At 41.5% G+C, this 12,985-nt stretch overlaps 1 protein-coding gene across 1 annotated transcript; it reads right to left on the reverse strand.

The window, feature by feature from the left end:
* Nucleotides 1–2,325: 2,325 nt before the first annotated feature.
* On the reverse strand, nt 2,326–11,735 carry LOC117444818 (synaptonemal complex protein 3-like). The gene is made up of 5 exons (XM_034080194.1): nt 11,305–11,735; nt 8,133–8,214; nt 7,982–8,034; nt 3,953–4,070; nt 2,326–2,389 (listed from the first exon to the last, which is right to left on the reverse strand). The coding sequence occupies exons 1-5, from the start codon at nt 11,426–11,428 to the stop codon at nt 2,326–2,328; spliced, it is 441 nt and encodes a 146-aa protein (XP_033936085.1). The 5' UTR covers nt 11,429–11,735.
* Nucleotides 11,736–12,985: the final 1,250 nt, after the last annotated feature.

Here is a 12,985-nt window from a genome sequence, read left to right on the forward strand (position 1 = left end):
TGTGGATGACTGAACCGCATGTTATCACTTTCCTGTGCCATCCTGCGATTTTTATGGTAAGTTTTTAAATATTAACATATATTAAACACAAACGGTCCCTGAAATACAAAAGTTGATGTGTATTTTTGATTTCCCTGCTACCAACTGTATACTTTGATGATAGATTTGAAAAGCGGTGCAGCCTAGCTAACAGCTAGCTTAACGGTCACTTTTTACTTATATTCCCTTGCACTTAAAACTGTTAGAATATCTCACAAAAGAGGTGAAATGTCAAGCTTTGTCTGTCGAAGTCTCAATCGTTAAGTATTTAATGATTTTAGCTTGATGTGGTTATAATTAGTAACGCCCTGAGGGAGGTTTTATGTTCAATTGTAAAGCTTATTTGGAAGAAAACTCCCTCCAAAGATTTCTATGGGGTTGAGATCTGGAGACTGGCTAGGCCACTCCAGGACCTTGAAATGCTTCTTACGAAGCCACTCCTTCCCGGGCGGTGTGTTTGGGATCATTGTCATGCTGAAAGACCCAGCCACGTTTCATCTTCAATGCCCTTGCTGATGGAAGGAGGTTGTCACTCAAAATCTCACGATACATGGCCCCATTCATTCTTTCCTTCACACGGATCAGTCGTCCTGGTCCCTCTGCAGAAAGCCCCAAAGCATGATGGTCCCACCCCATGTTTCACAGCAGGTGTTCTTTGGAGGAACTCAGCATTCTTCCTCCAAACACGGCTAGTTGAGTTTTTACCAAAAGGTTCTATTTTGGTTTCATCTGACCATATGACATTCTCCCAATCCTCTTCTGGATCATCTAAATGCTCTCTAGCAGACTTCAGACGGGCCTGGACATGTCCTGGCTTCAGCAGGGGGACACGTCTGGCACTGCAGGGTTTGAGTCCCTGCGGCGTAGTGTGTTACTGATGGTAGCCTTTGTTACTCTGGTCCCAGCTCTCTGCAGGTCATGGACTCGGTCCCCCCGTGTGGTTCTGGATCTTTGCACCGGTCTTGGATCACTTTGACTCCACGGGGGGAGGTCTTGCATGGAGCCCCAGATCGAGGGAGATTATCAGTGGTCTTGTATGTCTTCCATTTTCTAATAATTGCTCCCACAGTTGATTTCTTCACACCAAGCTGCTTACCTGTTGCAGATGCAGTCTTCCCAGCCTGGTGCAGGTCTACATTGTGTTTCTGGTGTCCTTTGACAGCTCTCTGGTCTTGGCCATAGTGGAGTTTGAAGTGTGACTGTTTGAGGTCGTGGACAGGTGTCTTTTATACTGATAACGAGTTCAAAGTGGTGCCAGTAATACAGTTAACGAGTGGAGGACAGAGGAGGCTCTGAGAGAAGAAGCTACAGGTCTGTGAGAGCCAGACATCTTGTTTCTTTGGAGGAGACCAAATACTTACTTTACCAATTCATTCATTAAGAATCCTACAAAGTGACTTCCTGGATTCTTTCCCCCCCCCTGTCTCAGAGTTGAAGTGAACCTGGAGGAACATTACAGGCCTCATCTTTTTAAGTGGGAGAACTTGCACAATTGGTGGCTGACTAAATACTTTTTTGCTCCACTGTACACCTCAACATCAGCAGGAGAGGACTCTTTAAAGTAGACATAATAGACATAATAATGGCGAATGAGACGGTTCTTATTTAAATGTTAAAGGACACTTGACATTTCATTCAGACTTCATAAACAGTGGCGGCTGGTGGAAAATTTTAGGTGGGGCTGTGGAAATGGTGACCAAACAATACTAGGGGGGTCTGGGGGGATGCTCCCCCGGCAATTTCTTTGGAGAAAAGACCCCTTAAATTATGAGTTATGGTGATGTTAGAGGGGGGGGGGGGGGAAGACTGATCAATACCTCCATAATCTTCAGTGTGGTAGCTATGAATCTTCCAAAACTTCCAAACACCTTGTCCTGGAAATATTTCCTACAGCATAAACTGCAACAGTTCAGTAGGCCCACACACACTGCGGAAACATCGGGGCTTTGGGAACACTCAACATTACTTAAAATGATTTAATTCCCATTTAACCTGTTAAGGGGCTTTCCCCCCTCACGAAAACTGTGTCTCAGGGCTTCTAAAATGTAATAAAAACTATGCATGTGTCCTACTCATTCAACGGGAAGAAACTCAGCTAACTGATGATATGAACCATGTTTACCGAAACAAAATACAAGTCACAAGAAGCGTCTAAATGAGCCCTGAGCGACAAAATGCGTACGCATAGGTATAAATAAATCGATATACTTATCGGATAAAAGCTGAGATTCCACAGATTCTAGAAATATAAGTATTGTAGCGACAGTGCATAGGGTGCCGAGTGTGTCACTCAAGCATCTCCCGTCTCTGCCAATCACAGAGCTGCACAGTGATGTGGTGGGGTGCGGGCCTGTGGTTGGGGGAGCAGAGGGGGGAGGGCGGGGAAGCTATGACGTTGACCCTATATGTGTGTGTGTACGGTCAGATAGCGGGAGACAGAGGACAGCCACGGTCAGATAGCGGGAGACAGAGGACAGCCACGGTCAGATAGCGGGAGACAGAGGACAGCCACGGTCAGATAGCAGGAGACAGAGGACAGCCACGGTCAGATAGCAGGAGACAGAGGACAGCCACGTCAGATAGCAGGAGACAGAGGACAGCCACGGTCAGATAGCAGGAGACAGAGGACAGCCACGGTCAGATAGGAAAACATTCAGGATCTGGATCAGTCTTATGCGACAATGGAAACTGAACTAAAGAGAACATTGGAAACTTTAGCAGTCTGCGTGATCTGCATGCAGGGAGGGGCGGGCTGCGAGTAAAGTAACGAGTTACTTTATGTAGAGAGTAACGAAGTAGTGTAATATATTACTTTTTTAAAAAGTAATATATTACAACCACCTCGTTGTTTCGTGCAGAAGGCAACGGAGGGACTATTTTAATTTGAACATCATTATTTACTAATAAAAACTATTTAAATTAGAGTGTGTATTCTTCTTTCATATTGCCACACGTGGTAACCGTTTGATAAAAGCAACAGCTCACTTCAGGCCGTGATATATGCTCAGTATATCACGGCAAAGGGGGTTGAACCACGCCCCCTAGCCGTGATATAATGACCATATACCACGGCTGTCGTGAGCTATTGCTTAAGTATAAACATAAGAATTAAGAATGTGCAAAAAAACATAAATAAAATGAAAATGTCGAATAAAAGATCCATTAAAATTAGAGCCGGGACTCGATTAAAAAAATTAATCTAATTAATTAGAGGCTTTGTAATTAATTAATCGAAATTAATCGCATTTTTAATCAAATATACATATCTGACCTGAGAACAGTGAGAAGCAGTTTCACATGGATGTGACTCCAAGTGGTCTACAGTCGAGTGCAGTCCAGTGAGCCAGGGATCTGGTTATTCTCTCAGACGTGGACTCACTTATCCTGGCTCTGAAACCAGTCGTCTGGTTGAGTGTGGGTTGGGTCAGGGTGTGGTTCCTTGCACTCGGAGTCGGGCTAACGTCCACGCTAGCTGCTACATGCTAGCTGCTACATGCTAGCTGCTACATGCTTTGCATTTAGGTGATACTTTAGGCTTGATGAGCTGCGGCTCTTATCGACGCTTCCATCCGTCCGTTTTTCAAAACAAAATGTCCCATCCACGGGGCCGACCAAAGCGTCTCATCAGCTTGTTCGTTCATGTTTGACTATTGTTCACCGTGGTTTGTTGTTGTTTGAAGTCCCATGCTGAAGTCATGAACGTTAGTTGGTGCTCCAGTATAATCGGTACGCCTGAAACTCATCCAGTGAGAAACGTTCCGCTGTGCAAAAATAAGTGCGATTAAAATGCGTTAATTTTTGTGTAATTAATTAATCTTAATTAACGCGTTAAAGTCCCGGCCCTAATTAAAATAGAACAACATGTTACTTGCAGTGCAGGTTGTTTAATTTCTGTGTTAGTTGTGTGTCTGACCTCTGGGAGCTGTAGCTGTTCCACAGGGTCTCCAGTTTGTGCTGACTCCCCTTCATGTAGTTCTTGGTCAGACTCTCCAGACGTTTCTTCTTGGCCTGCATCACCTTGCTGATGTCGGCTGCAAGCACAACAACAACACTGCATATGTTTTCCTCGCACCAAGGAGGGTTGATCAAACCATCATTTATAATCATTAGGGGTGGGGGGATTAATCCATACGGCTTAGTATCGCCATACCTTGCGTGGAGATATTGTATTGATAGACGGACGCCAAGTATCGATATTTTATAGTCGTATATAAAACAGGAAGTTACGTTAAGACATCTCAGGTTCACAGAGCACACATTGGGTTATTCACAAACGCTTCATATTGAGGATACATGTTTTAACCAGGGAGGGAAGACGGACACGGATATGAGCCGTGTGATCAGCAATATCGCAATATATCGTATCGCAATACTTAGCATATTGTAGAATCGCAATACTATCGCATCGTGGCTTAAGTATCGTGATAGTATCGTAGCTTGAGGCTGCGGCCAAACGAGGACGAAAACGGCTAAACGCATAGGACTAACGCAAACAAGCTTCCGTCCACACGCAATATTCACCGGATAGTGTCTGTCCACACGAGACCGCTCCGTTTAGCTCCAACCGCTGGAGAAGCTGCAGTACATATGCCGAGCCTGTAGGTGGCGCTGTAACTTCCTCCACAAAAGCAGAAGAAGCATGGTTGTCATGGTTGCCCTTCTGTTTATTCTCCGCGGTGGGGGCCGAGGGAACCGGGCAGAGTGTTTCGCCAGTCAACGTGTATTAAAGTTTAAATCTTCCGGACAAAATGATAAAAGTGCCGGTCAAAGGTCTTCTTTGTTATTTATTGAGCTTTAAAACAAATGAATAACGACTCTATATAATATAATAATAAAATACACGGAGCCTTCTTTTTCCTCCCTCTCTTCGGACAGCGCCAGTGTCTGTCTCATGCAGCAGCTGATCCGGTAACGAGTGACCCGGCCGACAGTAAAGTATAAACATATTTATAACTAGTTTAGTTGAGAGGTAATTAAAATAGCTAAGGGCGATGATCTGACTTGAAGTGCGTGTGTTGCTGCAGCGGGAGGAGCTGCAGGTGAGCAGAGCTGCCTGTCTCCGTCCTGTCGGATTAGGCTTCACTCGCGTTTATGTCCATATCGAGAGAAAGATAAATAATCTGAATCAGTGTTGCATGTTTACTTTGACGCGGCGAAACACTTCAGCACATGGCGCGGGGTGGTAAGCGGAGGTGAGCAGAAGAGGTGGGGAGAGCGGGCTATTGCGCAATCACTATCAGTGATCTTGAAAAATGTCTGGATTAGGGCGCACCACACGGAGCCGTTGGACCCCCCAGAGAGTTGCGTATGGCGGTCTATCCACCTTGGGACCCCGTTATTGTTTCCTCAGTCGTTTAGTGCCGTATTCGGTCGTCCTCGTGTGGCCGAACGGTCTATATGACACTAAACAGTAACGCAAACGGCCGTTTTTGTCCTCGTGTGGCTGAAGCCTAAGTATCGTGATAGTATCGCATCATGGCTAAGTATCGTTTTGTGGCTTCTTAAGTATCGTTTGGTGTTACCTTAAGTATCATATCGTGGCTTAAGTATCGCCATAGTATCGTATCGTGGCTTAAGTATCGCATCATGGCTTACGTATCACGATATTATCGTAGCCTTAAGTATCGCGATAGTATCGTATTGTGGCTTCAAGTATCACGATAGTATCGTATCGTGGCTTAAGTATCGTGATAGTATCGTTAGCGTAAGTATCGTAGCTTAAGTATCGTTGATAGTATCGCATCGTGGCTTAAGTATCGTGATAGTATCGTAGCTTAAGTATCGTGATAGTATCGCACCGTGGCTTACAGTATCGTATTGTGGCTTAAGTATCGTGATAGTATCGCATCGTGGCTTAAGTATCGCGATAGTATCGTATTGTGGCTTAAGTATCGCGATAGTATCGCATCGTGGCTTAAGTATCGCGATAGTATCGTGGCTTAAGTAGCGCGATAGTATTGCATCGTGGCTTAAGTATTGTATTGTGGCTTAAGTATCGTGATAGTATTATATCGTGGCTTAAGTATCGCGATAGTATCGTATTGTGGCTTAAGTATCGCGATAGTATTATATCGTGGCTTAAGTATTGTGATAGTATCGTATTGTGGCTTAAGTATCGCGGATAGTATCATATTGTGGCTCTTAAGGTATCGCGATAGTATTATATCGTGCTTAAGTAACGTGATAGTATTGTGGCCTTTAAGTATCGTGATAGTTATCGTATCGTGGCCTTAAGTAGCGCGATAGTATTGCATCGTGGCTTAAGTATTGTATTGTGGCTTAAGTATCGTGATAGTATATATCGTGGCTTAAGTATTGTGATAGTATCGTATGTGGCTAAGTATCGCGATAGTATCGTATTGTGGCTTAAGTATCGCGATAGTATTATATCGTGGCTTAAGTATTGTGATAGTATCGTATTTGTGGGCTTAAGTATCGCGGATAGTATCGTATTGTGGCTTAAGTATCGCGATAGTATTATATCGTGGGCTTAAGTATTGTGATAGTATCGTATTGTGGCTTAAGTATCGTTGATAGTTATTGCATCGTGGCTTAAGTATTGTATCGTGGCTTAAGTATCGTGATAGTATCATATCGTGGCTTAAGTATCGCGATAGTATCGTATCGTGGCTTAAGTATCGCGATAGTATTATATCGTGGCTTAAGTATCGCGATAGTATCATATTGTGGCTTAAGTAGCGCGATAGTATCATATCGTGGCTTAGAGTATCGTGATAGTATCGTAATTGTGGCTTAAGTATCGTGATAGTATTGCATCGTGGCTTAAGTATTGTATCGTTGGCTTAAGTATCGCCGGATAGTATCGTATTGTGGCTTAAGTATCGTGATAGTATTGTGGCTTAAGTATCGTGATAGTATCGTATTGGCTTAAGTATCGTGATAGTATTGTGGCCTTCAGTATCGTGATAGTATCGCATTGTGGCTTAAGTATCGTGATAGTATTGTGGCTTCAGTATCGTGATAGTATCGTATTGTGGCTTAAGTATCGCGATAGTATCGTATTGTGGCTTAAGTATCGTGATAGTATCGTATTGTGGCTTAAGTATCGTGATAGTATTGTGGCTTAAGTATCGTGATAGTATCGTATTGTGTCTTAAGTATCGCGATAGTATCGTATTGTGGCTTAAGTATCGTGATAGTATCGTTATTGTGGCTTAAGTATCGTGATAGTATCGTTATTGGGCCTTAAGTATCGTGATAGTATCGTGGCTTAAGTATTGTGATAGTATCGTTATTGTGGCTTAAGTATCGCGGATAGTATCGTATCGTGGCTTAAGTATCGCGGATAGTATCGTATTGTGGCCTTAAGTATCGTGATAGTATCGTATTGTGGCTTTAAGTATCGTGATAGTATCGTGGCTTAAGTATCGTGATAGTATCGTATTGTGGCTTAAGTATCGTGATAGTATCGTATCGTGGCTTAAGTATCGTGATAGTATCGTATCGTGGCTTAAGTATCGTGATAGTATCGTATCGTGGCTTAAGTATTGTGATAGTATCGTATTGTGGCTTAAGTATCGCGATAGTATCGTATCGTGGCTTAAGTATCGCGATAGTATCGTATCGTGGCTTAAGTATCGTATTGTGGCTTAAGTATGGCGATAGTATCGTATTGTGGCTTAAGTATCGTGATAGTATCATATCGTGGCTTAAGTATCGTGATAGTATCGTGGCTTAAGTATTGCGATAGTATCGTATCGTGGCTTAAGTATCGCGATAGTATCGTATCGTGGCTTAAGTATCGCGGATAGTATCGTATCGTGGCTTAAGTATCGCGATAGTATCGTATCGTGGCTTAAGTATCGTGATAGAGAGAGAGAGATGAGAGGGTAACTCGTGGTTCTTTTGTGAAAGAGTAAGTGGACAGGACCGAGCGTCCCCCGCTACATCGCTACCTGAACCGGAGTAAAGACTCACACACCTGCACAGCGCTGCTTACCTCCGAATCTCTCCAACATGTTATGAACCTCGTTTCTGAAAGTGTGGAAAGAGAAATGTAACTTGGTTAACTAATCCTACATCAGTGTTGAGGACATGTGGAATCAGTGAGGCAGTTTATAATGCAGTGTTACCCCACAGCGGCTGTGGCCCCCTCCTCATCGAAGTCCTCTGCTGGTCTCTTCTTGGCCAACTTGTCCACAGCTGGAGTTTCATCTGCGACATCAACAACGACTTCTGAACACTTTAATGATCAATCCTTATAAAACATATCATATATATCAGGGAGGCAAACTCATCAGGTATGGAAAAGGTGACGAGGACCCGAGCCCCCGACCCCACGGAATATCGGCTTTAAAATGAGGAATAACAGGATGTTAGCCGTCAGAACAACTAAAGCAGGTAGTAAGAACAGAAACGCCAAAGAGTCGCATCTAATAGAAATATATAAAAGCATTTATTTTAATTGTGTAGCAGTCAGTTTATCATTCTGGCTGTTGGGCATTTTGAAATGTATTGTCATGCCTCTGTGCAAGGCTGAGTCTTTCTATCTGTAAAGCCACTGGTGTAAAGTAACTAAGTTCATAAACTCAAGTACTACTTGGGTACAATTTTGAGATACTTGTACTTTATTGAAGTATTTCAATGTTTTGCTACTTTGTTCTTCTACTCCTCTACAGTTCAGAGGTACATGGTGTACTTATACTCCTCTACAGTTCAGAGGTACATGGTGTACCTCCACTACATGTACTTAATCCCTTTAGTTACTTCACAGATGTGGATGAATGATGGTAAATATAATCAAGTGTTGAATCAGACTTTAGTTCCACCTGGAGTGAATCCACCAGCTACCCTGCAGTCTACAAAGTACTTCAGACTAGCTGCACCTTCACCAGCTACCCTGCAATCTACAAAGTACTTCAGACTAGCTGCACCTTCACCAGCTACCCTGCAGTCTACAAAGTACTTCAGACTAGCTGCACCTTCACCAGCTACCCTGCAGTCTACAAAGTACTTCAGACTAGCTGCACCTTCACCAGCTACCCTGCAGTCTACAAAGTACTTCAGACTAGCTGCACCTTCACCAGCTACCCTGCAGTCTACAAAGTACTTCAGACTAGCTGCACCTTCACCAGCTACCCTGCAGTCTACAAAGTACTTCAGACTAGCTGCACCTTCACCAGCTACCCTGCAGTCTACAAAGTACTTCAGACTAGCTGCACCTTCACCAGCTACCCTGCAGTCTACAAAGTACTTCAGACTAGCTGCACCTTCATCAGCTTTGAGAACACTTTCATGATCAATCATTATAAACATATCATATATATTATTCTGAAATGGACCAATCTGCACAACGACTACTTTCACTGTCTTTCACTATATTTTGATGAGAATACTTTCTACTTTCACTTGAGGAACATTTTGAATGAAGGACTTTTACTGTAACAGAGTATTCCTACACTCTGGTACTTCTACTTTTACTCAAGTACAAGATCTGAGTACTTCTACTTTTACTCAAGAACAAGATCTGAGTACTTCTACTTTTACTCAAGTACAATATCTGAATACTTCTACTTTTACTCAAGAACAAGATCTGAGTACTTCTACTTTTACTCAAGAACAAGATCTGAGTATTTCTACTTTTACTCAAGAATAAGATCTGAGTACTTCTACTTTTACTCAAGTACAAGATCTGAGTACTTCTACTTTTACTCAAGTACATCTGAGTACTTCTACTTTTACTCAAGTACAATATCTGAATACTTCTACTTTTACTCAAGAACAAGATCTGAGTACTTCTACTTTTACTCAAGTACAATATCTGAATACTTCTACTTTTACTCAAGAACAAGATCTGAGTACTTCTACTTTTACTCAAGAACAAGATCTGAGTATTTCTACTTTTACTCAAGAATAAGATCTGAGTACTTCTACTTTTACTCAAGTACAAGATCTGAGTACTTCTACTTTTACTCAAGTACAATATCTGAGTACTTCTACTTTTACTACAAGATCTAAGTCAGGGCTGCCAACACTCACGCATTGAGCGTGAGAGTTATGAACCCATATCTCACGCACTCACGCCACACTTGCCTTTCCTCCACGCTAAGTTTTGGTCCAAAATAAATGTATATAAAAATAAAGTGAAGGAACAGCAAACCGAGCGGAGTACGAAATGAGACGGTCTTCTGGCTTAGTTCAGTAAAGTTGGAACGATATTGGGAGATTCTGATTTCCCGGATCAATAACTCATGAACAAAACGTTATTCAGACACAAAGGACGGTTCCTGAGTGCCGTGGTGAGGTTGACAACGAACTACATTCACATTTTGATTAAAAAGAAAGCCAATACGCGCCGTCCTCCGAGCTGGACACATCACATCGGTCTCTCTCCGCAGCCGCAGAAGAACCGAGTGCTCAGGGGCCGTGTGCAAAGTGCAGCTCCCAAAAAAGAGAATACAATAACATTCAATCGCTATTATACAGCTTATTAAACTCACCACACACATCAATAGTCTCCTGTGTGTCAGACTACAGCAGGGAGTTTGGAAGAATATGCTTTTGAATAATTTTGGGGAATATTTATAAAATCTTCAATAAATATGGCATCATCCTCAACATCTTTACTATTATACAGTATATTTCTACCAAACTCACTATTTGCATTGTTGCTGTTAGCATCTGGTTAGCTAGAGCTGTTTCTAAAGCAAGGAGGGAGAGCTCTGTCCTGTCAGACTGAGAGAGGGAAGGGACTCTGTTTAGATAGTTCACTTTAGGCTGGTTATCTCAGTGGCTCTCAAACGCGTTGGTACCATTTATGAGAATAAATGAAAAACAGTTATGAAATACTATATGACAGTAAAACAAGAATACAGTTTAAAAGGGGAGTGATTTGTAAAATATCCATAAAGAAAATAAAATCTGTTTACCATAAATTCATTTTGCTCTCAAAATGCACCAGGTTGATGCATTTAACTTCAATATTAAAAAATGGAAAACTTATAAAATCGCACTTTACCTCTGCTTACACCTATATGCCATGTTATATGCTGTGAGCTGATTGTCGAGCCTTCATTGTAGAGTCGCGGGTACTAACCTTCCTCTGGAGCGCCCGGTACATTAATGGGAAACTTTTACTGAAGTATAAGCTCTGAGTACTTCTACTCTTACTGAAGTACTGTATCTGAGTACTTCTACTTTCACTGAAGTACTGTATCTGAGTACTTCTACCACCTGTGGTGAAATACCTGAACATAGTACTTGTACAGTAACATCATGTATTACATGTACCTAGCAACATCTTACCTTCCCTGGCATCATCCTCTGAGCCGAACAGGCCCTTCTTTTCCTCCTCAGTAAAATCAAACACTTTGTTATCCAGTTTATCTTCTGGGTGTTTCTTCTTCATCTGTCTTCTCCCGGTTGCCATTCTTCAGTCCTGTTTTTAGTTAACCAAACCTGATCAGGAACAATGGATTCCTGCTAATGCTAACTGTTAGCTAATGCTAGTTTAGCTGTCAATGCTGACGGATTAGCCTCTGTCTGTTAAATATAATTAACAAACGGACACAACTTACATTCAGATCAGTTGTTGAATCAGGCGGAGCTATATTAAAGGTTTAAGCATAAGTGTTTGGTTCTGGGTGAAGCTATTTCCAAAGTGTTTCAACTCCGAGCAGAAGGAGCAGAAGCTAATGAAGCTAATGAGGGGTCGACTGTTTCCCGCCACTAGCAGACCGAGAGGACCCGGATTAACATCCAAGCACACTGTAAAAAATACTTTGTTTCAACATCAACCCTATGGTTTCAACACAAAGTCCTGTTTGATAAGGCTGTAACATTACCACACTGTAAAAAATACTTACTTTACCACATACAGTAGCAGTCAAAGGTTTGGACACACACCTTCTCATTCAATGGTTTTTGTTTATTTTAATTTTGTTCTACTTTGTAGATTAATACTGAAGACAACAAAACTATGAAAGAACACATATGGAATTATCTAGTCAACAAAAAAGTGTTAAAAAATCCGAGATATGATATAAATATATATCATATTCTGGATCTGAAACACTTTTTTGTTTACTTGAGATAATTCCACGTGTTCTTTTATAGTTTTGATGTCTTCAGTATTAATCTACAATCTAGAAAAAAAGTATCATAAATAAAAACTTTGATTGAGAAGGTGTGTCCAAACTTTTGACTGGTAATACATATCATTATTTTCTTTATGGATTAATCTGCTGATTATTTTCTCCATGAATCCGTTGATTGTTTGGTTTGTTTCTCTGCTCTGGTTTCAGACAGAGGGTGAACAGAATGCAGGCAGTATGAGAGAAATAAAGAGAGAGGAATCTTTAAAGTAGAGACCAGTGGCGGTCGGCCCATACACTCTAAGAAATGAAATATGGATGTTGTTTGCATTAATTGCTTTTTTTATATTGAAACTACTAAGTAACTAATACTACTACTTTTTACAATTAAATCAAGAGACTTTAACTGCGTTTATGTAAAAGTTCAAAGTTTTGGGATTACATTAGCATGTTGTGTTGTATTTAAATGGTAAAGTTATTTAAAACACACTGATTGTCCCAAAGTTCTTGCCGTACTTTCTCAGCACATGCGCTGTAAGACCGGGGACATGCGTCATTTGGATCCTGTGACTGTGAGATGTGGATGACTGAACCGCATGTTATCACTTTCCTGTGCCATCCTGCGATTTTATGGTAAGTTTCTTAAATATTAACATATATTAAACACAAACGGTCCCTGAAATACAAAAGTTGATGTGTATTTTTGATTTCCCTGCTACCAACTGTATACTTTGATGATAGATTTGAAAAGCGGTGCAGCCTAGCTAACAGCTAGCTTAACGGTCACTTTTTACTTATATTCCCTTGCACTTAAAACTGTTAGAATATCTCACAAAAGAGGTGAAATGTCAAGCTTTGTCTGTCGAAGTCTCAATCGTTAAGTATTTAATGAT

The sequence above is a fragment of the Pseudochaenichthys georgianus genome, unplaced genomic scaffold, assembly GCF_902827115.2.
Source record: "Pseudochaenichthys georgianus unplaced genomic scaffold, fPseGeo1.2 scaffold_935_arrow_ctg1, whole genome shotgun sequence".
Classification (NCBI taxonomy): Eukaryota; Metazoa; Chordata; class Actinopteri; order Perciformes; family Channichthyidae; genus Pseudochaenichthys; species Pseudochaenichthys georgianus.

Bases quoted from the DNA above. Each gene is read 5' to 3' on its own strand.
- LOC117444818 (XM_034080194.1), bottom strand. From the start codon at position 11,428: ATGGCAACCGGGAGAAGACAGATGAAGAAGAAACACCCAGAAGATAAA. The intron at 8,215-11,304 runs GTAAGATGTTGC...TTGATGTCGCAG, and splicing joins AGAGGATGATGCCAGGGAAG to ATGAAACTCCAGCTGTGGAC. The intron at 2,390-3,952 runs GTCAGACACACA...CCCCAACCACAG, and splicing joins AACAGCTACAGCTCCCAGAG to GCCCGCACCCCACCACATCA.